The sequence below is a fragment of the Vulpes vulpes genome, chromosome 4 (assembly GCF_048418805.1).
Source record: "Vulpes vulpes isolate BD-2025 chromosome 4, VulVul3, whole genome shotgun sequence".
Lineage (NCBI taxonomy): Eukaryota > Metazoa > Chordata > Mammalia > Carnivora > Canidae > Vulpes > Vulpes vulpes.
In genome coordinates, this window is record NC_132783.1 from 119,678,328 (window position 1) to 119,705,233 (window position 26,906).

Consider the following 26,906-nt stretch of genomic DNA (forward strand, 5'->3'; position numbering starts at 1 on the left):
GACCACTGGGCAAACAGTGAGGACACGCAGCATCCTACCCTGTGTATCCATGACGCATCCGTGCAACACGCTTCAAGTATTCCTCATTCTAGTTACTAGAACCTGAAGAATAGAGCAGGTTCTGCATACAGGGGTTCTGAAGCCTGGCCCAGAGCTGGGTGTTCATGTCTACAAGTTGCAGCTTGTCCAACTCTACATGAGATCACCATATTCTTTGAAACTACCCACTATTATACGGAATTGCAGTTGTGCATTTCTAAAAAGCAACTTAAAAGTGAACAAATCTAAAGTTTCTGCAATTTATCACATGGGTATACATTTTCAAAACTCTTGGACACTCTTTGTGTCCAAGAGTTTTGGACAAGTATTAAATCTCTCTGAGGCCTAAGGACATTTGGCATTTAACACCTTTAAGTTTTTTATGTATATATCCTAAAGGAGTCAATGAGGATTTAAAACTCATTTTTCTCCCAAGTATAAATTTAGTAAACAACACAAATGCTGCTACCTTCAAAGTCCCCAAAAGGTTCAGCTCTGCAGCAAAGATTTTAATTTGTTTAACAAACGTTTATGGAGGACCTAATGTGCACAGAGAGCATGTTGCTACAACAGGGAGATTCATATATTTCAGCATTCAAGACCCCATCCCCTCTACATTCTCGAGGAAGCCATTTGGCAAAGCATACAAAGAAAGACACAATCAGGACATGACATGACATAGGACCATAAAGTACATAATTCTGCATAGAAGTTAATTATGTCTTTTTCCAAGATAATATGTTAAATTGTGTCACAAGGGAAAATGCTAGAGGACCTACTAGATGCCAGGCACTATGATGAGGACAAGGTTGGGGGTGGGAAGTGGGCAGGGACCAAGTATATATAAAAAATAAATGTTAGCTTACAAAAACAGTAATAATATATGCCAGGCACTATCCTAAAATTTGTATGGAACCACAAAAGACCCTGAAGAGCCAAAGCCATCTTGAAAAAGAAGAACAAACCTGGAAGCATCACAATTCCAGATTTCAAGATACACTACTACAAAGCTGTAGTTATCCAAACAGTATAGTACCGGCACAAAAATAGACAAAGGTCAATGGAACAGAAAGAAGAGCCCAGAAACAAACTCACGTTTTTACAGTCAATTACCACAAAGGAGGCAAGAATTTACAATGGGAAAAAGACAAGAAGCAGTGCTAGGAAAAGTGGACAGCTATGTGCAAAATAATGAAACTGGACCGCTTTCTTATACCATGAACAAAATAAACTCAAAATGGATTAAAGACCAAAATGTAGGATCCTGAAACCCTAAAATTCCTAGCAGAGAACTAGGCAGTAATTTCTTTGACATCAGTGACAGACACTTTTCCTAGGTATGTCTTTTCTGGCAAGGGAAACAAAAGCAAAGTTAAACTATTGGGACTATACCAAAATAAAATGTTTTTGCACAGCAAAAAAAAGCTATCAACAAAAAAACTACCTACTGCACTGGATATTTGCAAATGATATATCTGATAAGGGATTAATATCTAAAATATATAAAGGACTTCTACAACTCAACACCAAAAAAACTAAAACATTAATATATAATTTAATAAATAAATATTATATATCTAATAAATATATAAATGACTTCTACAACTCAACACCAAAAAATTTAAAAAATAAGCAGAGGATCTGGACACTTTCCCCAAAGAAGACATACAGATGGCCAACAGATACATGAAAAGATGCTCAACATCACACATCATCAAGGCAAATGCAAATTAAAACCACAATAAACTATCACTTTACACCTGTCAGAATGACAAGAAACAAAAAACACAAGAAAAAAACAAGTATTAGGGAGGCTGTGGAGAAAAGGGAACCCCCACACACTGTAGGAATGCAGATTGGTGTAGTCACTGTGGAAAACAGTATGGAGTGTCCTCAAAAAATTAAAAATAGAATTATCACATGATCCAGCAATTCCACTATTGGGTATTTGCCCAAAGGAAATAAAAACACTAATTCAAAAAGATATATGCACCCTTATGCTTACTGCAGCATTATTTGCAATGGCCAAGATATGGAAGCAACCAAAAAGTCCTCGATAAAAGAATGGATTTAAAAAACGTGTGATACAACACACACACACACACACACACACACGGGAATATTACTCAGTCATAAAAATTAATGATATCTTGCCATTTGCAACAACATGGATGGAGCAAGAAGGTATGACACTAAGTGAAATAAGTTAGCCAGAGAGACACAGATACCATATACTCTCACTCATATGTGGAATTTAAGAAACAAAACAAAGGGGGAAAAGAGACAAACAAAACAGACTCTTAAATGCAGAGAACAAACTGATTGTTACCAGAGGGGAGGTAGGCAGGGTATGGGTGAAAAAGATAAAGGAGATTAAGAGTATCTTAATGAGCACTGAATAATGTACTTAATTGTTGAATCATTATATTGTACATGTGACACTAATGTAACACTGTATGTTAATTATATCTGTCTAAAATATATACATATATCCACACATGTATACGCTAGGCACTTTTCATATACTATCACTAACCCTACTGCAATTTTAAAACAGACATTACTCTTATTTTTACAAGAAAACTGGGGAAGCTACTCAACCTCTCTGAGTATCAAACTGGCCCGGTACCCAGGTAAGATGTGGAGATGGAATGTGAATGCATGACTGGCTTCAAAGCAAACACTATTTAGAAAAGAAATTGAAGCCTGAGTGGGTAAAAAAAAGAGCCAGGTAGGCCTAGGTGAGCAGGATGCTGGGGCGGGGAGTGGGGGGCGGTAAAAGTAAAAGCTAGGCAGCTGAGAATCAGCTATTTCTTCTCCTTTTGGCCAATGGCCTTCCCACATGCCCTCTAACTGTGGACAAGGCTCTTGTACTACCCTCTGTTCCTTCCTTATTAAGTCCCTGGCTTCTATTTTGATCCACAATTCAGAAGGCCTTGCTAGTATATAAAAGAACTACATAGATTTTGAAAATTTCTCTCTGGAATCTTTAACGTCACAGAATTCAGAAATTGTGCCTGTAAAGCAATCTCATATTTATAAGATGTCTGATTTTCTTGTCTTTGTAACAACACTTGGGGGCCACAGAATGAAACTTTGAAAAAATAGCACATATTTGATTATTTGATATGATTTTGAAAAATCTAAGCCCAAATTTACACGGGGTAAAGGAGGTGTCTTTCTCTTGCTTATTCTCCTCTATCTGCTTAGATCCTATTGAAAGATTATATAAATTAAGAACTACAACCAAAAATAGTAACATATAATCTCTTTAGGAATACAGAGACCTTGCCTCTGTTTTGCTCTGATGCAGCTGGACATCCCAGAGGGGGAAAAAAAATTACTTTATTTGCAAACTAGGAAGGACACAACAAACCATTAAGGAGAATAAACATCCATAGGCCAATTCCACTTGGAATTCATTTTAACCCATTTACTGCAATTCAAATCCATTAACATAATGTATCAGGATTACAGAAACAGGGTGATAAGAGAGATACGATACTTGTTTTTTTTTTTTTTTCTTTTTAAAGACATAGTTCCTCTTTTGGGGGCTCAAATTATTTTTTAAGGTGACTTAAGTTACTGAAACAGTTAAGGAAGCACCTTATACAAATCAGCACATGAAGGTATTAAACAGTACATTTTATTTATTTACTCATTATTATTTTTTAAAAACAGTACATTTTAAATGTACAAACTCTGGTAGAATGGTGAGTGCCATGGATAAGCAAGGAATTGTGAAGTTGTACCATGAATCAAGAGCAAATTTTAAAACCACCTTCTTTTTAACTGAAATGTAGCTAAACACTGACTTATTCCCAGATCGGCTCTCAGAAGAAAGAGGCGTAACAAGTTGACAGCACTATACTTTTTAAAAAATTATTAAGAATTCCTGAGTAGATCCTGAGTTAAAGGGACAGCAGCCCAGTTCCTTGTATGAGCAGCCAGCTGCTGGCTGTTAATGTTCAGGATGACGACAACATCCCAAACCAATTATCTTTTGTAAAGCATTTTGCAAAGTTTTAAAAAAATATATTATTTCCTTTATGAAGAAAGACATTTTGGTTTTAAGTATTCATCTCACAACCCTCCATCTAGTGTTTCCACATACATTTCAACACACAGGAAGGGTTTAGTGTGATTTCTTTCTTGTGAGAAAGCTAAAGTCAAATTATTCAGTAAACTAGTTGTAGAAGTTAATTGACCAGTTTACTGTCTGGGATTAAACGGGGGAAAAAAAAGTGTCATCTTTTGAATAGCTCAAGCTGTCCATCTTTCTTTCTTTTCTTTTCTTTTTTCTTAAAGGTTTATTTATTTATTTATGATAGACATAGAGAGAGAGAGAGGCAGAGACACAGGAGGAGGGAGAAGCAGGCTCCATGCCGGGAGCCCGACGCGGGACTCGATCCCGAGACTCCAGGATCGCGCCCTGGGCCAAAGGCAGGGGCTAAACCGCTGAGCCACCCAGGGATCCCTCAAGCTGTCCATCTGAACAAATTGCAAGGGTGTTTCAACTCTTGGGCTCTGACCAAGAGAACTACCCTCTGAACTTCCCCAGAAGCTTCCCTCTACCCAACCGGCACCCACGGTTCTCTAAACCCTGGGTCCTATCAAATGAACACACTTTCCCAACAGAAATGGTATGACAAACACTGGCTGGATATAAATGAAATCGGTATTACTCGAATTTGGGTTTTGTCCTAAGTGGCTGTATGCCCACAGTTGGGGTGACAGTCATCAAACTGGAAATTAATCTGTATATGTTTCTACATGTCACACATTTTCATATTTACAATTCTAAATATTGCAGGAAAGGCAGAGATAGCCAAATTTTCAATCAGGTTTAGCCTCTAAGGAGTGAGAAGCTGAAGGAAAAAAAAAAAAAAAAACACTGGGGCAGAGTTAGATCACTACAAACTTGCTACTTTCAGGATGGCTTCACAAATTGATTTGCAGCTGCCTAGGAGCAGGAGCAGGGGCTTGGTGGGACCAGCTGTGGAGCTCTAACAAGGCCTTACAGCGTCAGCTCAACATTCTCTCAGTGACACTGCTTTGTACCAAACCCAAGAGGAGTGTAAATAACCAAAAACCTGGCCCAGAATCCAAAGAACAAAGGGAACACACATTTTTATCATGGAATAAATACAAAAACAGGCAAAGGTTTTCCAAATCTCCACTTTTTAAGAGGCTAATTTAGAAAGATTTTGCCTCCTGTCAGCTTCGTCCCCTCACAAACCTCATCCCACCACATGGCCTTCAACATAGAAATGGAAATTAAAGAACACAGCAGAGGAACTACACCAGAAAGTCCAAGATCCTAAGTGGTCACCGTTGGATTAAACACACGCCCCTGCAATACTCATGGGTAGGACAATGGCTTTAAAACAAAAGAAAATTGTGAAAATAGAGGTGATCAGAGGGTAAAACATTTAGAATGGGAAAATAAGTACTTAACTATGTTTTTGAGCTACAGTTTAGACATTAGGTAGTTGCATCTGGAGTAATGTAGGAGCTAAGATTTTATTATGAAGGGAAAGCGTTGGCAAGAATTAAATTCTGAGATTAAGCAAGAAGGGACTGACAACAGGGCAGTGCGAGTACATTCTTCTTCATAAAGTAAAACAGCCAAGAGAATGGTAACATTTCCATTTTAGAGGAAATGAAACCTGTAAAAGGGTAACACATGAGACACTGCAGCCTCCCCAAGTCACACAACTAAAAATACATTCTCCTATTTGAAGTACTGGAAAAAGTTATGATTGAAAGTGAGGCAGCATATGTCAACCATTCCCCATGATTGTGCTCCCAAACAGGCAACAGTACCCAGCTGCACCCCCACGACACCAGGCTGAGTCTAGGGTGTTTCAGCGACCACTCTGCCTCAGGGATCTGTGGAAGGAGGCAGAAAGGAAGAGAGACTGCCTCCCAGAAAGGCTTACAGGTTAAGAATGAACTTTTGGTTGGGCACTCCATTGATTAGAGGGGTGAATAATTAGAATTTCTCCACGAAACAAAAAGTTCACTGAGGACCTAAGACTTTATTTCAAAAGTAGGGGCAGGAACCCAGAGGACTTTCTTCTCCTCACTCCAGCCCTGACAAGACACCCACTGGAGAAGCCAATAGGGCTGATTCTGGGAGGACAAGCTGGTTGCCAGAGTTTGTGTGTGGGTGTGTGTGTGTTGGTGTTGTTTTCTTAAGAGCTTGAAAGGGCCTTAGAAGAGTTTTTGGTACAATTCTCTCAATTTTACAAGTCACAGGCTAGGTGGCTTGTCCCAAGTACCACAGCTAGTGCAGCGTTGATGGTACAGTGGTGAGCATGGCTACCTTTCAAAGTACCACAGCTACTTCGTGACAAAGATTACCCCCCCCCCCCCCATCCATACCTGCCAGCCAGTCCTGCCCCTTTCCATGTAACACTCCCTGCAGGACCTCTGCTCCACTCTGTTGAAGACGGTCCCTTCCCTTCCACAGTAGGAGCGATAAAACAAAAACTACGCCAGTATTTTCACTTTGCTTTGGGACCTGTTATTAACACAAACTCCTGGACTTCTCTGACATTGTGAGCTGACTCTGCACATGCCAAATTCCTTCCTAACAGGTTCATTTTTATACTTACCCCAATTGCCCAGGCTCAAAGAAAGGCTTCTATGCCCCCTAGCCCATCACTATACCAAGCTCCACGGAAATTATGTCCTAAATTCAATCCCATCCCTCTCCTACCATTTTCTTTGGATCTTACCAATGGGAGCCGTCTCCTACAGTTTTAAAGCATGCTCAGGCTAGAAAGAGCCAAGCATGAATTAACTACGTCATGCTTCATAATCCATATGTGCTCAATTTCCAAGGGATTATATTATGCATGTTTCCAAAGAATACAAAACAATTACAACTAAGGAATTTAGTCATATGGCAGGGTTCATTAATATTATAACTTCAAAGGACTCAAACTCAAATCTATTTTATGGATTAAATTATGACGTAGGAAGTCAGCACCATTTTCAAAAGCATCCTATTTTTTATATAGCATTAACTTATTTCCATCAGTAAAAACTGTTTAAGAAGCATTTCAGTGTCATTTTGGTCTTTGTAAAATCAAAGTAGGGAAGGTCTGGTGTCATCTAGTCAATTAACAAGTATCAACGGCCCACTGCACGCTGAACCGGCAAACGCAGCCGGTCACACGAAACTGTATCATTTCCTTCTGATTTACACAGACAAATCACTTTCCTGGTAACTTCTGACCCTGCAAAACAGGGCAGACAGAGGAGAAAAAAACCTTGCAAACACTGTACTGCTTCAGGCATTTTAACCAGGGAGAGCCTTCTCCTCAGTTGAAGGTGTTGTGTGGCCTCCTCTCAGCTGCCCTCTTTATGTCCCTCTCTTCCACCTCCTCAGGCTCCCACAGCTCCCACCTACAAGCCGGGGCCAGTGTCAGCACCTGAACTTTGCCTTCCTTCCTTCAACCAACTCTCTTATGTTCAGTATGTTTTGTCCCTCCTAAGACCAATTACACAAAAGGCCTAGTCACTAAGCAACAGGGATCCAAGGGCTACATTTTCTCCCGTTAAAAAAAAAAAAAAAGCAGAGGGGGAAAAAAAGCCAGCATTTTATTTAATTTCGAAATCACGAATGTGGCAAAAAACATTAACTCGATTTTCTGTCTTTCCAGGGCTTTGCCCCAGAACACCCACAGCCATGGTGTGAGGGGCAGAACAGGAGATGGGCTGAAAGGCAATACAGCTGAGTAGAAGTTGCCCAAGACTGGATGAGGCCTGTTTTCCTTCATTCCCTCCTACACATGAAACATCGAAAGAAAATGCTAACTAATTTGGTCAAAGTGACCAATTTGCTTTCACCCTCTCATCACTGGTCCCCACACCCTCTCGCCCTGCTCACTCCTTATTAACTTCTTCCGCTCCCCTTTCCTTCCTCCCTTTCGGTTTCCACCCACCCACTGGGTGATTACTCTTTCTCCTCTCTGCTTCAATATTAACTTTTCAATATTTTTTGAATAAAACATCTCAAAAAACAAAGGACAACAACATCCACTTCACAGGCAGAATGGCTGTGCATCCAAGCAAAACAGTCCTATGGGAATCACACCTCCTGTGCAAACCTGTGCTCTGTGTCTCATTTCCTTCTCTTTAACCTCAAAAGAAAAGCAATTATCACTCCCATTTTCAGAGGTGGAAAGTGAAGTTTAGGGAAGGTAAATCATTTCACTGAAGATGTCTAGCTGCATGGGAACTGGGTCTGCCCAGCTTCCCAACTTAGGTAGTTAGTTCCCTTGTACTTGGCCCAACTGAGACTGCCCCAGCCATAATCTCAAAGCCCCTCGGAGGAGCCCCAATGCCATGTCCAAGGGCAGCATAACAACAGGCTCCTCTGAAACCTCATCTCAGGGATCAGCCACCCCAAGAACCATCCCCAGGCTCTCAAAACTCTGTTCCTGCATCCAGACATACCCCATGGGCTCCAGGTTTAGACCATATTAATAAACTTTGGGGCTGCCAACACTAATATTTAAGCTAGTGAAAGCAATTTTTTGAAGGGACTAAAGGTCCCTAATGCCAAGAACTATCAAAATTCAAAGGTAAAATTAATATAAAATTTATTTTCAATTCATAAATATAAATGGCGAAGAAAACTTTTGAGTAATTTTAAAAAGGAGGGAAGAGGGTCAGATACAAGGATAATAAACTGCAAAAAGAAAAAAAAAAAAAAACCTGGCTGCTTGACAACGTAAAAATTAAACATTTAAAGAATTCAGGCCTCAAAGCTTAGTTTGGTCCTGAAGATATAGTTCAGTACTCTGTTCTAGGTAAAAGCCTCATTCTACCCTAATGAAGCAGCCTTTTTAGGTCCATTCAGCAATCACCAGATGTGTAAAGGCAAGAATGAAAGTATAAATGAAAGCACTCACTTGAGTGCATCACATCTTAAAACATTTGATTACTTTTATTCACCATGCACATACATTCCCACACCTCACCTTCTTTCAAAAATGAAGAGGGAAACCTCTTCCATCTCTTGTGGCTTGTTTGGCAGAACAGGTTGCTCTTTGAGAGGAAATTTTGTATAAAGTTTCTTGTGTTTCAGCTTATACTGAATATTAAATATGTGATAAAGTTGCTAGCGTGATAGATTCAAGAGAACTCTGTAAATAGTATGTTTTTACTTCAGAAAAGTGTGGATATAACAGTGAAAATGTTGATTCGCTTATGCCCATGCAAATATAAAGACTTTAAATCTAAGAACAAGAAAAAAAAAAGCATGTATTGTTTCTTAAAGATTTTATACCCACAAAATCCTAATAAGATGAGGTAGAAAGGACACAATAAAACTTTTTAAAACAACCAACTTTGTAAAATCAAGTCCACATAACGGCTTAGATTCAGAGAACACAATTGATGTCTACCGTCTGCAGCTCCTAATCCCTAATTTCCTAATTCTTTTAATTCTTTCATTACCTGGTAGACATGCATGGATATCGGTACATACAAATCAAGCAGCATTAGCTATGTTTGCAAGCTGCCAGCACTCTGGGGCTAGAGGACCTCTGACATACAACAAAACATATCTGAACCAAAGAGAAGAGAAGAGTGAACTTTGGAAACTACCTTTAAGAGTTTCTTTTCTTTTCTTTTCTTTTTTTTTTTCTAGGAAGATAAAGGGAGACTCAATCTAAAACATAAACAGACAAGCTGCTCTGTGCAGGGCAGAAGGAGGGTAAAGTGACCTCAGTTCTGTAGAGAAACCAGGGAGATGTGAGCCACACATCTGAAGCCAGGTCCCTGACCGTATAGGTGCTTCTGAGAGCACTACAGTTAAGGCTGTACTTAGAAGAGTATTTTCAAAGAGTAGATTTCTTGCTTTCAAGTATTTTTGCCAAATAATGTCTAGTTTTTAACTTTAGAATTGTAAATGTAAACCCCAGTATTATAAACTGCCACTTAAGCTATAGTGGGACAAACCGGCAAGCAGCACAGCATTTATCATCATCCTTACTGCCACCCATGGTGTCCACCAGGACTGTGTGAAAGGTGAAATGAAATTGGTTCACTTCTGTCCAGGGGTTTTAAAAGTGGAGCTGGGAGGCCACAAAGGACATGAGCCTTCTGTATGTCTTCATGTCCTCACTGCACGGAGCCAAGAACTTATAACCTGGGCCGAGAGACCAGTGTTCCAAGGACTCAGCCCAAACACCTATATAGCTTGCTACAGTGAGACTGCTAGGTGACAGTCTTAGTAACCAATTATATTCAGCCCAGCTTTTAGTTTTCTGCCACCAACACCAATCAAAATTCTTTGTAAGCAACATATACAAGCATTCCCTTTTGATTTAAAAATCCTTGATTTTGTTCCCTGGGAGGCACTATTTGGGCTGCTGTCCAAATCTGTGTTCATGGAATTATAATCCTGAGACCCCAAATAAATACCTTTGTTTTTATTTCAGCTCAGCCTCTCGCTTCAGTTGACAACTAGCACTTCACAGCACTTTATGATCTCTTGGAACATTCCTAAATCAGCTGTTTCAAACTTAAGAACACCTCTGACCCATGGGGTTTTCCTGCTTCCTCATGCTGGCAGGGACCAGGTTTCCAGCGGTAATGAGTCTTTACTCCTGCTGCATCTGGGCTTCCTTGAACTAGACCATAAATAACCATCTAAAAACAAAACACTTAAAAATAGATCATTTTTAAAAAGATCTGAAACACAAGTCATAAAACATGAAAATTTACAGAGGACCCACACTGACACTCATTTTTACTTAAAGATGTCTCACTGCAGACAACAGGTAGCTTTTGTGATTTTCACAAATGTCAATATAACTAAATATATTAATGGCCCAGAAAACAGGATTTCTAAGACTCCCTTCAGCCCTGTGCCTTATCTTTCCTTGTAATCCTGCTCCTCTTCTTAACCTGCCTATTTCTCTTCCTGGCATCATTATTTTCTGTCACCAAATTTAAAACCTAGAAGGTAACTCTAGACTTCTCTGGAGAGCCACTCCTCACCAAGTCTGGCCACTCTACTTGGCAGGTATCTCGAGTTCACCTGCTTATTTTCCAAAGCCACCCTCATGCCTGGTCGACCTAGTCTACTCCAACAGCCCTTTCATCTCTGCACTCAGCCAACAGGAGGAGCTTCCGGAAGCCCCGGCCCTGGGGCCTGGCTGTACGTTAGCGAGGGATACCTCCAAGAGCTTGCAGTTAAATTTCTGTAGCTAACCTATCTGCAAAATGACGATAATGACAGTATTTACCTCAAAATCTCCTATAGTTTAAAAGAAAAGAATAAATATAAACATGAAGCATCATGCCTGGCACATGATAAACCTCAAAATATGTTATTTTTATAATGTATTTAAGCCACCCACAGCCCGGATGGCTCAGCGGTTTAGCGCCGCCTTCGGCCCAGGGTGTGATCCTAGAGACTGGGGATTGAGTCCCACGTCGGGCTCCCTGCAAGGAGCCTGTTTCTCCCTCTGCCTGTGTCTCTGCTTCTCTCTCTCTCTGTGTCTCTCAGGAATAAATAAGTAAAATCTTAAAAAAAAAAAAAAAGATTCAGATGTCACTTCAGTTTCAAACCTTGAATGGTTGTTGCCTGTCTACAGAATAACAAATTTTCTAGCCAGCATGCTAGTTATTGCAGCATAAAGAACACCGGGTTTAAATCAAGGCAAAAAATGAACTCAAATTCTGGCTCTTCTTATTAGCTGTGCAATCCTGAAATTCACTTAACTTCCCTTAGCTTCAGTTTTCAAAGGTATCACATGGGGATAATATCCCTCTGGGGAAGTTAATAACTATACCGGGCTGAATAGTACACCCCCCTCCAAAAAATTCACATCCACCTGCAGCCTGTACCTGTGACTTTAATTAGAGATAGTCTTTGCACATATAATAGGTTTCGGTGAGGTCATACTGCATTAGGGTAGGCCCTAAATTCAGAATGACTAGTGTCCTTAAAAGAAGAGACAAAGTGATGGGCATTCAGGGAGAATATGAAGTGAATGAAGGTGGAGGCAGAGACTGGAGTGGCGAGTCCCCAGGCCAAGGCATAGCAATGATGGCTGGCAACCAGCAGAGGCTGGAAAAGGGATGGAAGGATCTCCCCTAGAAGCTTTATAGGGAATGTGGCTGTACTGACACCTTCATTTTGAATATCTAGCCTCCAGAATGGTAAGAAAATAATTTTTTTTTTTTTTTAAGCAACCCAGTTTGTGGTAATTTGTTACAGCAGCCCTAGGAACCTAATACAATAGCTAATAATTAATGCTTAGAAGCATTTGGCATGCAAAATGATTACTCCATGTTACACACAAGGAAACTGGAACTGCAACTGGTTATACAGTGAAGCTGGTGGGAACTCCACTCCACCCGGCTGTGGAGGGCATGGCTTCATACCTGCTTCTAAATGGAATCAGACACAGCCTATGTAATTCCCCACAACACTGCTACTCACACAGTAAGGGCTCAGAAGTGGCAGCAATGGCTATTACTACTCATACTCCAGCTCCCAAACCTGCCTGACCTCCCGGTCAAGGGTAAACATTCTCCTTGGGGGCAGAGAGTAAATATTTGAAGTTTTACATGTCAAGGCAAAATCAAGGCTTTTATACCCATTAAAAAAAATGGAATTTAGAAATGTAGAAGGCACTCTTAGTGCTTTACCAAGTGCTATAAACAGGGACGTAGGTGGGTTTGGCCTACAGGCTGTAGTGCAGACTCCGGCTCCATCTCCCAGTATCTCTGTGGGTAGCTCCAGTCTCCAGTCTGCTGGTCATTTTCTTCTCTTCCCTGTCCCTTGCCTCATGCCTATAGGCAAACACCCTTTCTGTCTCCTGCTCCCCAACCCCACAGATACTGCCTTAGTTTAGGATTTCACCATGTCTTGCTTGAATCACTGTAAGAGCCTCCTATCTCACCTCACCCTAAGCCACCCTTTACACCTGTCACTAGGACCTGTTCATCTAAAGTGCAGGCCAGATCATGTCAATACTGTTTGATCTTCCATGATGGTCCCCCCCATCCCCTCCAGCAGCAGCTGTAAACCCAGTGGCACATCAAAAATCCCATGAGGAGTTCTTTAAAGAACACCAATGTATAGGTCACACGTCCCTAACATTCTGATTAGATCTAGGGTGAGGCCCAATTTACAGCTGTAACCACTCTGGGGCTGAATCTGAGAGGCAGCCAGGATTTAATCCCTGATTTTTGTACAGGATTGATTCCCTCTGCCCAGAATGCCTTTCCCCATTCTGCCGGCTAAGCAAACTTCCAATTTCTTTTCAAAAATCTTCTCAGAGTAAGACTGGGAGAAGCCACCCCTGAACTCTATCCTCTCCCCATAGTTGATTATCCCCTTCTCTGTCCTATTTCACACCACAGTACATGCCCATGACTGCATGTGTCACACTGTACCGTGACAGCTACTCACTTGTCAGTGGGCCTCGTTGACCTGAGCACTGAGCATGCAGCACATCAGCTCTTATATGTTTATCCTAAAGCATTTCTAAGATCAAGAACGTACTTTCTATCTTCCTCTGAAAGTCAAAATATGAGCAGCTTTCACAGGAAAAAAACAAATGCTACCCATCCAAGCCCCTCACACAGTTGTGGATGACGCTTCATCCTCTGGACTCCCATGTACTCTTACCACAGGTACTAAATGAAATCAACCTATCTCCCAATTCTCTGTACAGACATCCTATTTCCATTATAGAACAGAACCTTCCATGAGGGCAGGCACCTACTGTTCAACACCTAAGCTTAGTGCTTTGTGTACCCGTGTCATTCAAGAAGGTGAAATGTACTCTCTCTAGATCTTGTGCTTGGAATTAAGCAAAAGGGACTCCAAGAGAAGTATCATAATGAAACCTGACCAACAAAGGAAAAAGTATATATATGCAAATTTAAACATCAAGAATCAATACAAACTGAAATCATGAGGTGCATAACATTACTTTTTCTGGCACACAAAATAAAGCATTTTTAAACTTCCACTTCATAGATGTTTAAGACTTTTAAATCACTTTCATGTTAATTAATGACTTTACCTATAGAATATACCCAGATCCAAAAAAAAAAAAAAAAAGAATATACCCAGATTCTATCTTTATTTCCCATAGTCTTTTTATAAACTCTGGTATCCATCATCATATGATTACAAAAAACACACTCTATAGTAGAAAACATCTATTTCAAAGTCAAGTACTGAGTACCTACTTTTCTCATTCAACAAGCATTGCTTAAGCATTTACTATACATGTACAAAACAGTGGAGCTACATACTACAGGAATGTAAAAACATGACCCTCACAACACTACCCAATAACTGAACAATATATAGTGTTTGGCATACTAGTGAGCACTCTATCAGCCATGACTACTTGGAAAAGACTGGGCTCCAAGCAGAAAACTCTGAGGAGGGAACTAGATCTAAGGCTTGACTGTCAGTACATGTGTTGGTTGGGGAGATGTCAACAGAATGTAGGAGCCCATCAATTTAAAAGGATGAAACTCAAGTTCAGATTCCTAATCCCACCTCTGTCCCACCTCACAGCCTTCTTTATTTCATTCTTATTGTTGTTCAGGCCAAAAACTGCAGAGTCCCCCTTGATGACTCCTCTTCCTCTAACATACCCCCATCTGATCCCTTAGAAAAACCTGATGACTCTACCTTTATAATATATCCAGACCAGGATTCCTCCTCACCATCTCATCATTGTCCCCACTCTGGCCTGCACTTCCATGGTCTCTCATCTGGATTATTAAGGTAGTTTCCTACTGGCCCTCTGCTTCTACCTTTGACACCTTACCTCCTCTCCATTCCATTGTCTACACAGCAGCTGGAGTAGGTCTGTTAAAAGGTTCAGGTGGATGTCATTCCTTGGCTCAAAATCCTGTCATGGCTCCCACCTGCCAAGGATATTTACTCTAGGTCCTAACAATGACCTACAAAGCCCTACTAATTGGACCTTCCAAGACCTCATCTCCTACCGAGATCCTCTTAGCTCCAATCACCTGGCCTTCCACTGCCTAGCAGCACATACCCACCTTAACACCTCTGCTCTAGCTACATCTTCTGCCTGAAAGCTCCCCCTCCCCAGATACCTACTTGGCTAACTCCCTTACCTTCTCCAGGCTTCCACTTAAATCTCATCTGCTCAATGAGACACACGTTGATCATCCTTTTCCATACTTCATTTTGCTTCCCCATGCCCACTTGTCCTGCTCCACTTTTACATTTTCCCCCACCACATTTGTTATAACGTACTTACTGTGTTTGTTTTTTGTTGTCTCTACCCTGATAGAATGTAAGATCCACAAGGGTGATGATCTTTGTTTTGACCACTGATACAACCTGATCTATGATGGACACTCACATATTTGTTGAATAAAATCAGATTTATCTCTCAGAGGATCCTTTGAATAAATCTGATGATCTTGGCTCCCCTCCCTAACTGCCGTCTCCCTACCTGCCAAATAATACATAAAACGTCTTCATCAGAAAAATAAAATCCATTCACGTAAGTGAAAGATAAAAAATTCTAAAAAAGGAGTAAAAATGACAAGTAACACTCATTCACACTAAAGTTTAATTAAGCGACAACTACAAAATCAACAATACAAGGCTGTTTCTACTTTTGAAGAGAAGATATTACTTAGAATTCAAAGTGAAGTACACTTTGTAGGAGGGAAAATCCATCACAATTTCTCTCTTTTGGTGGCTCTACTAATGACATCGCCAGAAAGAATTTCTCCAGCTGGCCGCCACACGTCAGCTTCCGAATATCTGGGAGCTCTCACCAGCAGGCAGGAGGCCAGGTAGTCATCACTTTAATGCTCACAGCACCTGGTAGGGTAAGCCCTCAATGTACGTTCGATCTGAACCAAAAGTTCATAAATGCACATCAACTTGCCAGCTACCAACATCAACTGATAAAGGATTTTCATGCTCTCAGATTACAAAATCACATAAGCTAATAGAATGCTATTGAAACTAGCCTGAAACAAGGTCTAAATGTTCATCCTATACTTTCCTAAGTATTTTATTTTCAACGATGGATGTTGCTATTTAAAAAAAAAAAAAAAAAAAGTCAATCAACAAACGATATCTAGGAGGTCATGAGTCTCTTATTTACAGATGAGGGAACTGAAGCTCAGAAACATTAAAGTGATTTGTGTAAGAATACAAAGAATTTAGAGGAAGGGAGTAGCTAACTGACAGGAGACAATTTACACAAACCCTTTAATGTGAACAGCATACCAATGACTCTACATAACACTGGCATTTATTTCTGTTAACATTCTTTTGGTGTGCAGTACAGGCCAGACATGTTAAAATACAATATTTAACTGCTATACCAGTGACTTATTGGGTTTTTATACTTTTGCCTGTAATTCTGGTGGCAGTAGGCTACCAAGACAGAGGATAAGATTACTAGAATTATCTTTTAAAGAAGGGTACTTATTTTAAAAGTACCTTTCTACTTTTGAAAATTAAGCATTTAGTGAGTAACTACTGAGACCAGTAACATTAATCCTCATGATAACCTTATGAGGAAGCATTCCTACTTTACCAACGAGAAAACAGACTTACAGAGATTAAAAGAACTTGTCCAAAGCTCCCCTCACACCCACACAATGGTTCCCAGATTCCACACTGGCCCACAGTGAAGAGATTCTGAGGATGGAGCTCTTGGCTTATCATGAACCACCCCCCTTTGTTTGTAGGGTTAACTAAGCTCCCTTGTCAGACTCAGCCAGCTCTATCTCCTCTGCGTAGCCTGGGGACGGCTCTCAGCAACCTGGCACAGGGCTTCTCTGCCAGCAGTCAAAGAACTCAGTGAGGATCAGAGTCCTGCCCATCCCTCCTCCAGACATGAATCTAGCCTGTGCTCTGTAAGTGAAGGGTGACAAATGGTACAGGTCCTCTGAATACAGTGCTCTAAACAAGAGCTAAGCATTACTGTGCCATTTTATTTGCGATAATCATTTAACTTGTGGCATCACAAAATTTCACAAATAGATGGCAAATTAAATCAAACTTCATATTAAACTTTGATTTTAAAATACTTTGAGACAACACAGCAATAAATTTTTATTCAGCCTGAGGAAAAAGAACATAACTTAAAGGAACTGTCATGTTTATAAGGGAATTGACACCTTCTCACAGAATTTCTTCATTGTTTGGGTTTTGCCTTACTGTTTGGAAATCCTGAGATGACCAAACAGGAATCTGTGCAGATGACATTTCCCAATAAGAAGGGGAGTCCACATAAGCCAAGACTTATCTGAAGAACATGAATGGGGGCGCAGGTACCAGCCTCCTTTTGATTCTGTTGTGATCAGCCTAACAGGCCAGGATTCCCCAGTGTGATTTCAAGGATTCATGGCTGAAAAAAGAAGTCTGGGAAACCAAAGGCAGGATGCTATGAGCAGCATCCCCACTGAGCTTCATGGCCAAGACTGACTGTGGCCGGTCACACTGACACTGTAACCAAAGAACTCAGTCATCTACTTCAAAACCAACAAAGGTAACCTCATTTTTATTAAGAAAATACAGATAGGGACAAAGGTTATGGCTAGAATTGAAGCCTCCTTTAAAAACAGCTGGAGTCGGATGCAGGGGAGAGGAGAAATGTGTTCAATTAAGATGGAGCTAAAACAAAACAAACAAAACAAAAAATGAATGACCTCAATTCTAGACCAGAAGTTTCAAAATAAAGATGAGTTTGTAAACAGCCCGCTTATTAGACCTTTTCTCTGTATTCCTGGCACCACCCTCTCAGGTCTATTTTTAGCCACAAAATGGGGAGCAGACAGGGAAGGGCTAACTGTGGCCCAGCATTTACCGTGGCTGCCCTGCCAGGACTCTGGCTATCTTTAATTAATGTCTGAGGGATATAAGACGGACCCTACCCATGGTGAAAGGACGCACAATGGTGAAACTCTACCCCGCAGAACTGACAGGCCCACGACTGGTGTACCATTCCTGAGGTCCCGGGGCTATGTTTTGTTGAAAAGAAGGCTCCATCTGGAACATTTACCGAGGGCAATGTGGAAACCCTGCATATTGAAGAGTACAGAAAACAGGGCTGCCTGTTTATCTAGTTCTGTCATCCTGCTTCACAGAGTCACACTATATTTTATCCACAAATCACTTCTACATGACCTATACCTTTTCTCCAAAAATAAAGAAATTTCCTTTTAAGTGACTCCCTCCTGCTATCTAGTCCTCATTCCTAAATAAAGATGAAACCAACATTTACAGTCCTTCCCTTTCACTGTTTCCCCAGGAGATAAGCCTAAAGCTTTTAAACCACAACAACTCACTGTCATACAGATTAAGCTTTATTAAATATTAGAGATTAAACATCTTTGGAAACAGACCCGAATAAGCTAAGAAACTGATAGTGAAACAGATTCTATGTACCCCAAGCTGACCAACATCAGCATTCTTAAGGCATACTACAGGCAGGGATGATAAATGGGAGGAGATAAAATGCAACCATTCCAAAAAAAAAAAAGAAAGAAAGAAAATCAGACCACAGCATTACAAAGCTCAGCAGTGACAGACATGTGACTAGTCAGGAATCAATGAGCCGCCTATGAACAAAGAATTTAAGAGAATCCTGTTAAGATAGAGTATGAATAAAATTCAAACACCTTCTGAATTCCCACCTCCTATACTTCGGACTACAGCAGATTGCCTTCTTCCTACACTGGACTCCATTAACCAAAATAGCTCTAATCATCTAAGACTCCAGGAGTCGATGAAAAAATTCAAATTCTAGAATTCTCTAAGGAAACCATATGGCTGGCTTTCCTTGCTTCTACAGAAAGTACTTACGCTAAAACCATTATTAAGTTTAAACAATGGTTTTAGTACTAAGTATAGTCAGAAAAATGCCAGCCGACCACATTTAAGAGTATTTGAGTTTCCCACCCTCATTCTGGAGCTGGTTTCCTCACAGTCTCAGATGTCCATTCTGAAGCCAGTTGTCTTTTCTGAATGAACAATGAAGGCGGGATGCAAAGCAGATGAGCATCCTCACACCACAGAATATTACTCACTGGTTGAGTGCCTGGGAAGTTCTGCAGAGAGGGGGCTGGCAGGGCCATGCCCCTCCCAGTCTGTATTACTTAAGCCTGTGTGGAAAGGAGGGGGGTGCCATGAGATGACCAAGTGAAAAGAAAACCACCTTGAGAGTCTGTGCAAAGGTTATCAACTGCTGGAGAACTCTGCAAGGATTGACAGTTAAACCATGGTAGCACAGCGTGGTCCAAGAGAACCTTCAGTGATGAAAGGGTCTGTTGTGTATCCGTCATCCAACGTGGTAGCCACTGGCTACAGAGCACATGAAATCCAGCTAGTGTGATCAAGGAACCGAATTATTTTATTTTAATTAAATTTAGTCATATGTGTCTCACAGATACAGCACTGAACAGCACAGGTTTAGAACCCTAGGAAAGCTGACCACAGCAGTCTCCTGGATAAGAAAAAAGTTCAGAGACTAATAATGGTCCTGTCCTTTCCCCTGGGAATTAAGGGGAGAGGGCCACACACACACACATACTTAATTACCTCCCCTTAACTGTGTTAGTAATTAAAAAGCACTTTCTAATCATTTCTTTCTCATCTGAATGTGGACCTAACATATGATTAGAACATGTAAAATGTGGAAGTACTGAAACTGCTTTTCTCTTCCTGTCAACAATGAGAACTTAAGGGTAGAAATTATTTTGAATTTTGACATTTCTAAGTTGAAATATAAACTTTGAACCAAGTACTTAAACAAAAGATAGTTTAGGCTGCTTTAAAGATGGTTATCATTTTTTTCTTCTTTTTGTTGTCCTCTCAAAAGTCACAGTAAAATCTTTGATGTGATTACGGTTTGAGACCTGAGAGAAAAAAACAACCTGTCAACAAAATCCCCAAGTGCTCAGACTAAAAAAGATTCATTCCAATAGCAACTGTGTAGTTAAGTTGGGGCGGGAGGGCGGGGGGGGGGGGGGGGAGGTGGGGGGGGGGGGAAGCTGCTTTTTGCAACCACACATTCTGAAGATCCAGAACAGATTTAAAAAGCTTTAGCATAACTTATATTTGTCTCATCTGTATTCCTAAAAATCGCCAGCATTAGCATCCTTGATAAAAACTGGCAGTAAGCAAATGCTTTTAGTCTTATGCATTGTACACTACAGCTTTAAGTGGCAGTACATTCTAAAGACGTGTCATCTAGGGACACACACTCCCTGTACATTACACACCAAGGTTACAGCAGAAACAAACTATATTCAGTATCAACTGATTTTCTCTCTGAACTTCTTAAAGATTGTTTAGTGCCCTTCAATCTGTCTAAACAACGTAAAATGGTACTGTTTTTTTTTTAAGATTTTATTTATTTATTCATTCATGAGAGACACACAGAGAGAGACAGAGAGAGAGAGAGGCAGAAACACAGGCGAGGGAGAAACAGGCTTCCTGCAGAGAGCCCAATGTGGGACTCAATCCCAGAACTCCGGGATCATGACCTGAGCCGAAGGCAGGCACTCAACCACTGAGTCACTCAGGTGCCCAATGGTACTGGTTTTAATGAAGTTTTTCAAATCCCAAGAAATAGAATACAATCTTAGTTCTAGGATTAAAAAAAAAAAAAAAAAAAAAAAGGAAACTACACAGTTTAATAAACTACAAAAACTACTGCTGTAAACTCAAAATAGACCTTAGAACAAAGATCATACCTTTTCTAATAAACAGTTTCGACAGCAGGACACTTGACAAGGCTGTGTGTGATCAGAGTAACAGTAAAGTCAGTGAATGAACTGCTGCTACCCTGTAGCAGCCAGTCACCTGGGTCTGCCTGCAGATGTCTGTACCTGTCTCCACCCTTTCAACTATTCACCAACAATTTGCATAAACTCAAAAAATATGTAAAAAAGCAGCATGGGTCCAGGCTGCTATAAAACAATGGTATTTAAATACAAGATCTGGCATAAAGACTCCAAGAGTCAGTCCCACCAGCCAAAAAGTCAAGGAGTTGCAGCAATTTTTACACAAAAAGGCCTAAGGAATGTAGATACAGGTTCAATATGGTTGCTCAAATAGCTAATTCAATCTCAGACTCCATTTGGCAAAATGTAAATTGCCAAGAAAGTTACTTTTCTCTACCAAAATTAGTACCGTAGGTGCTTCAAGATACTGCATTTTAGTAGGGCCAGCAGGATGTGGAAAGACCCCCCCCCCCCCCTTGGTGAGTGAGAAAGACTAGTCACACACCTGGACAGGGGAGGAGCGCAGCAGAGACAAGGAAGGTAAGGAAGCAAGACAGCTGTCTCCTCAAGTGTGAAGGGCTAACATGTGGACAAGGAATAGACTTACTCTGTGTGGTATCAGGGAACAGAAAAACAATCGAGACAGGCAAATTTTAGTTCAATGCAAGGAAGAGTATGTCAGACATCAGCGTTGTTCATAATTGGACCGGCCCACCTGGAAAGGCAGTGAGCACCTCCTTACTGAAGGCCAAACCTCAAGAGCCCAAGAGGTTTCCACTATAATAGGAAGTTAGGATTAGGTAACTCCCTCCACATTGCCTCCCTCCTCCCCCCCCACTGAACAGGAGACGTTCACAGGCACCACCACCTCCCTAACTCAGACATGTCCGGATTCTCTCACTCCAGGCTTTACTGTTCTAATTTATTTTCCAAGGGGGGGGTGGGGGGTGGGGAAGACCTGCAAATTTTTGTGCTTTAACAAAAGTTAGGGATACTAACACCTAATGATGAGACAAGCTTTGACAGCTGGGCAGCTAATTCACCGGAATGCCAGAAGCACTGCCCTCAGACGTGATATTCAGATTCTGTGCATTCTTTGTAGTTTCCCTACATCATTTTCCTAAATAATACTCTTTAAATTCAGTTAATAGACCCCAAACTCAAAATGACTGAGCTGAAAGAGGTTTAATTTTCTTAAAACTTCCTGAAATTAGAGTGAGCCTTTTACCTCATTCTTCAAAGGTTACGAGCAAGAAGCCTATGCGGGGCGTTCTTAAATTGCTAGAACCTCAGAGAACCGATTCTAATTCCTCTTCCAAACCAGGAATTGAGACATGTGGAAGGGAGACGTGGGACTTACCTTTACTTGCAGATATACATCCATCCTTCCCCATTATTTCCATGCTTCCTGAAACCCATCACTAAGGGACCCCGCAGTGTTCAAATGGATGCCTGACTCGGTTTGGGTCCTCTTCTAATTCTACCCTAGGCCCAAGATTACAGATCCCAGAAACTCATTACCTGACTATTCAAACTCTAAAATGATAGCACTGTCCTAAGAAGTACTCTCAGAACTCTCCCTGAAGAGCAAGTACCCGCTCCCTGTCTGAAAATACTTTAGGGAGGCAGCTACCTGCCCACAATCGATCTCATGCGCTCAGGAAAAAACAAAAACAAAAACAAAAAACAAAAAAAAACAGGCCAGCTGTCCACATCCCTGCTTGATTCCCAACCTGTAGGTCGCTAGGTCTGAAACAGACGACGGTACTTCCGTCCAAGTCATCCCTTCCAGCCTCAACCACACATTCCAGATCCATCACCATCTGCCAGGCTTTTTACCTTTCTGAACGTGAATGATGTCAGGGAAGTTGGCCAGGTGCCCCTGATAGAGCGCTAACAGGTCCATGACCGGGTCCAGGTCCTGCCTGGGCTGCTCGGCAAAGAGCTCGCCGATGGCGTCGTAGGCATCTCCGGTGAAGGCGATGGCCTGGTTCAGGCCGGCCGAGAAGGCCTGCTGGTCCAGCTCGAAGGCCTGGCTGAGGCCGCGGAAGGACTGGCCCACCTTCTGGTACTCCTTCTTGAAGCCCGTCACCTGCTTGCGCGCGAACTCGTTGGCCGTGTGGTTGAGCTGCAGCGCGCTGTCATCCATCTTCTTGGTGAAGCACTTGAAGCCGTCGATCTTGCTCTCCACTTCCTGCAGGTCCAGGGCCGCGGCGGGGGGCGTGCTCAGGGTCAGGAAGAAGTTGGCGCCCACCATCTCGTCTTTCTCGGCCTTCCTCTTGCCCTGCTTCCAGGCCTTCTCGTCCGTGCTGCTGGGGCAGGTCAGGAAGTGCTGGAAGACGTCGCACTGCGCCAGCACCGGGTGGCTGGCCATGTGGTTCATCCACCAGATGAGCCCCTTCCTGCGCTTGGAGATGAAGTCCTCCTCGAAGCGGCCGGTGGCCTGCTTCTCGGGCAGGTGGGGCACCGAGATGACGGGGAACTTCTCGGCCAGCCGCGCGTACAGCCAGTCGAAGTGCTTGTAGCGCCGGTGCACCGGCACCTGCGTGTGCGTGGGCACCAGCTTGTAGGAGATGTAGCTCTTCATGCCCTTGAACTTGGTCTGCTTGGTCGGGTCGTCGATGGTGCACTGGAAGGGGTACGGGTTCTCCTGCCACTCGGGGCCGTAGGGCCCCAGCACCACGCACAGCTTGTCCCCGTCCTTCACGAAGCCCGACGCCTCGCCCAGCACGAAGGCCTCGCCGCCCGACTTGACGAAGGTGGAGAAGCGGTTGAGGTTGCGGCTCACGGTGGCCGAGCTCTTGGCGCCCGACGGCGGGTGCTGCGGGGCCGCCGCGCCGCGGGCGCCCAGCGACAGGTCGGGGCGCGTGGACAGGCGGTAGCGCCCGGCCGCGCCGCCGGCGGCCGACGAGCCGTCGAGGTCCGGGTAGGCGCCGCTGCCCAGCGCGCCCGGCTCGTCCGCCACGGTGGAGCTGTCGTCCCACTCGTCGTCCCAGTCGTCGTCGCTGCCCTGGCTGGCCTGGTAGCCGCCGCCGTACAGCTGCGGGGGAGGCGGCTGCAGGGCGCCGCCGCCGTACGGGAAGCCGGCGGCCGGCGGCTGGAAGGCGGCGGCGGGCGGCGCGGCGGGCAGGGGCTCGAAGCCGCCGGGCGGGACGTTGGCGTAGCGAGCCGGGGCCCCGGGGCCGCCGTCGCCCGCCGGGCCGGGCTCGGGGGCGCGGATCACCTGCACGTACGAGGCCGGGAAGAGGCCGCGGTCGCCGCGGCTGTTGACCCCCTCGAGCCAGCCCTCGATGTCCTGCTCGCTGCACAGGCTCAGCACCTCGTGCTCCCGCAGCGAGATCTCGCCCGGGTTCTCCGACCTGAAGTCGTACAGCGCCCGGGCGCGCAGCGCCATGGCCCCCGCGCCGCGGCCGGCGGCCCCCTCTCCTCGCGCCGCGAGCCCCGGGGCCCGCCCGAGGGGCCCGCGGGGTGGCCCGAGCCCCGCCCGGCGCGCGCGCAGCCGAGCCCCGAGGACAGCGCGCGGTCCCGCGCCCCGGCCCCGCCGGTCGCGCCCTCCGCGCCGCTCGGCTCGCAGCGCCGACTGCCGCGCTGGGCCGCCGCCGGGCGGGGGCGGGGCCCGGGCCCGCCGCCGCCCACGTCCCCAGCGGCGCTAAATCCACGGCCGAGCGCCGCGCGCCAGGCCGGAGCAAGCGATGGCCGAGCCGCCGCGCCCGCCGGCGGGGCGCGCTCGGCGGCCGCCACTGCCCCCTGCAGGCGGGCCCGCGCGGTGACGCCGCTCCGCGGCAGGGCTGCCCCCCCGCCCCCCCCGCCCCCCGGACAGCCGTGAACTGTGTGTGGCAGGCGTTTATTTAGGCTCTTAGCTTAAAAAAACTTTTTAAGAAAAGAAGCAGTCGCGAAAGGACACCAATATTCGCCTTCCTGACGAACGTCCCTCCCTGCCCGCTGCGCGAGCGCTCCCAGCGTGACTTGGCCTCACACCTGGTGGAGGGTCGTCAGCGCCTCTCAGCAGGATGCCCGGCGCCCGGCGCTGCCCGCCCCCTGTCTCCTCTGGCGAGGAGGGCAGGAGGAGCCCGGGGGCCCAGGAAGGAAGGTGTCGGGTTTGGCAGAGTAAGATGCCGAGGGCGGCGGTGGAGGAGGGTCCACGACGAAGTTGGCCCACACCTGGGGCGCTGGCCCTTCGCAGGTGTCCCTCGGCCCCGGGACACGCAGGTGGTGTGCGGACGACAGCTTAGCCCCGAGGCAGGCTGCTCGGCTCCAATCTGCTTTTTATTATTATCATTATTCATGAGAGGCACAGAGAGAGAGGGGCAGAGTCCTGGGCAGGGGGAGGGAGAAGCAGTCTCCGTGCTGGGAGCCCGATGGGGGACTCGATCCCGGGGCCCGGGGGCACGCCCTGGGCCGAAGGCAGAGGCTCAACCCCTGAGCCTCCCGGACGACGCGCCCCCGACGTGCTTGGGGACACCGCCGAGCTCGTGACCTTGAGCAAGTCACTTAGTGCCCCTCCCTCCTGCGGCTGTGATGGGGTTTTTATGACCATGTAATCCTTACTTTGCAGATGAGAAAAATGAAACAGAGTCTTATACGGCAACTACCGTACACGGGGAGCACAGCTCCAGGTGTTTGCTGCGCTGTCATTTGGGAAAGCAAAAACCCTGTCCTCCTTCATCCTAAAAAATCACAATCCCAGGGCAGATGCACCAGAAAGGACCCCCGTGCTCACAGCCCGACTCCTGATCTGAGATCAGTGATCATCTCTCTCCATTCATCTTTGTCTCGCTCTATTTATGTCATCTTTAAGATAAGTACAGTTTAGAAATCACTTCCTGAAATAGGAACTCCAATCTCCAAAGCTGCCCTGTTTCACATCTTCTTCTCCTTCAGTGTGTCATTCGCCCCAGGCTTTTTCTTCCCGTAATTATTACGTCTAGCCTAATTATTCCTTTGAAGACACCTCTAATTGGGATTCACAATTCATATGTCATTAATTTCAGCCTGTCCTCTGACCCTTCTCCAGCAAATCTGGGAAACAGGCCAGAAGAGTTTACAATTATTGTAAGGAAGGGCTCTGTGGTATTCTAAGCATCTTGCCCAAAACCACCAACCTCGTATACCAGAATTACTCCCACAGTGTTTATCCCTGGTGCAAAAATCTTAATTCAATCCTGTAAGCAAATTCTGAATTACAACATTTTTAGCTGAAAATTCTGGGTTAGGATCCGCTTTACAGTAAGCAACCAGAGGTCACTGAATTTCAATGTCAACAATTTATGTGGTCGGAAACATGAAGTCAACGTTTATGAAACATCTAGAATACCATTGATTTTACTTATTAACTAGGAGAAGCTAACCCAGAATACTGAGAATAAATACATTGAATTTCACCCTTACTATTCATCTGGTAGTTACCTTTTAAGGTTAAAAAGTTAATTTTTAAATTTTTTTTAAATTTTTAAGATTTTTTTTATAAAAAGTTAAAGTAACATGAAACTTGCAGTTGCTTCAGGTTTTGAAACAGAGAGACAAAAAAAATCTATTTCAGGTATGAAAATTCCGGGAATTTGAGGTGATTGATGGCTTTTACAGACTGGCTGGGCTGCTCCTTAGAAACAGTGGTTGAGAACTACCAGACGTCAGAGGTTGTTTGCTGTACCAGTACACAAGCAACTGTTCAGTTTGTGGGGAGTCTGGAGGAAGGCCAGGCATCAGGCTTGGTGAAGAACAGGGACAGGCTCTCTGTGGTGCCTGGCTACATGGCACCTGAGTGGCTGGAAATGCCCATTAGGATCTTGGATATTTTATTTTTTTAAGATTTTTTTTTTAAATGTGTTTATTCATGAGGCACAGAGAGAGAGGCAGAGATATAGGCAGAGAAAGAAGCAGGCTCCCTGTGGGTACCCCAATGCTGGACTCAATCCTGGGACTCTGGGATCATGCCCTGAGCCAAAGGCAGATGCTCAACCGCTAAGCCACCCAGGCGTCCCAGGGTCTTGGATATTTTTAAAAATATGCTCAAGTGTAACAATTCATAACTGTTCACTCAGGGAAGTAGATATAGTGATACATTTTTAAAAGATTTCTCT

The 26,906-nt window shown here is 43.9% G+C and overlaps 1 protein-coding gene across 4 annotated transcripts in view; it reads right to left on the minus strand.

The window, feature by feature from the left end:
• Positions 1-24,356, minus strand: part of SNX18 (sorting nexin 18) — a 154,103-nt gene extending 129,747 nt beyond the window's left edge. For 3 of the 4 annotated variants that reach the window (XM_072756929.1, XM_072756928.1, XM_072756927.1), the window contains exon 1: positions 22,666-24,356. In XM_072756929.1, coding sequence (XP_072613030.1) covers positions 22,666-24,220 — 1,555 coding nt within the window. In that variant the 5' untranslated portion in view covers positions 24,221-24,356. Of the gene's footprint in view, positions 1-21,349; positions 21,542-22,665 lie in introns of those variants that run through there. The other variant, XM_072756930.1, reaches the window with a different exon arrangement.
• Between the last annotated feature and the right edge of the window lie 2,550 nt (positions 24,357-26,906).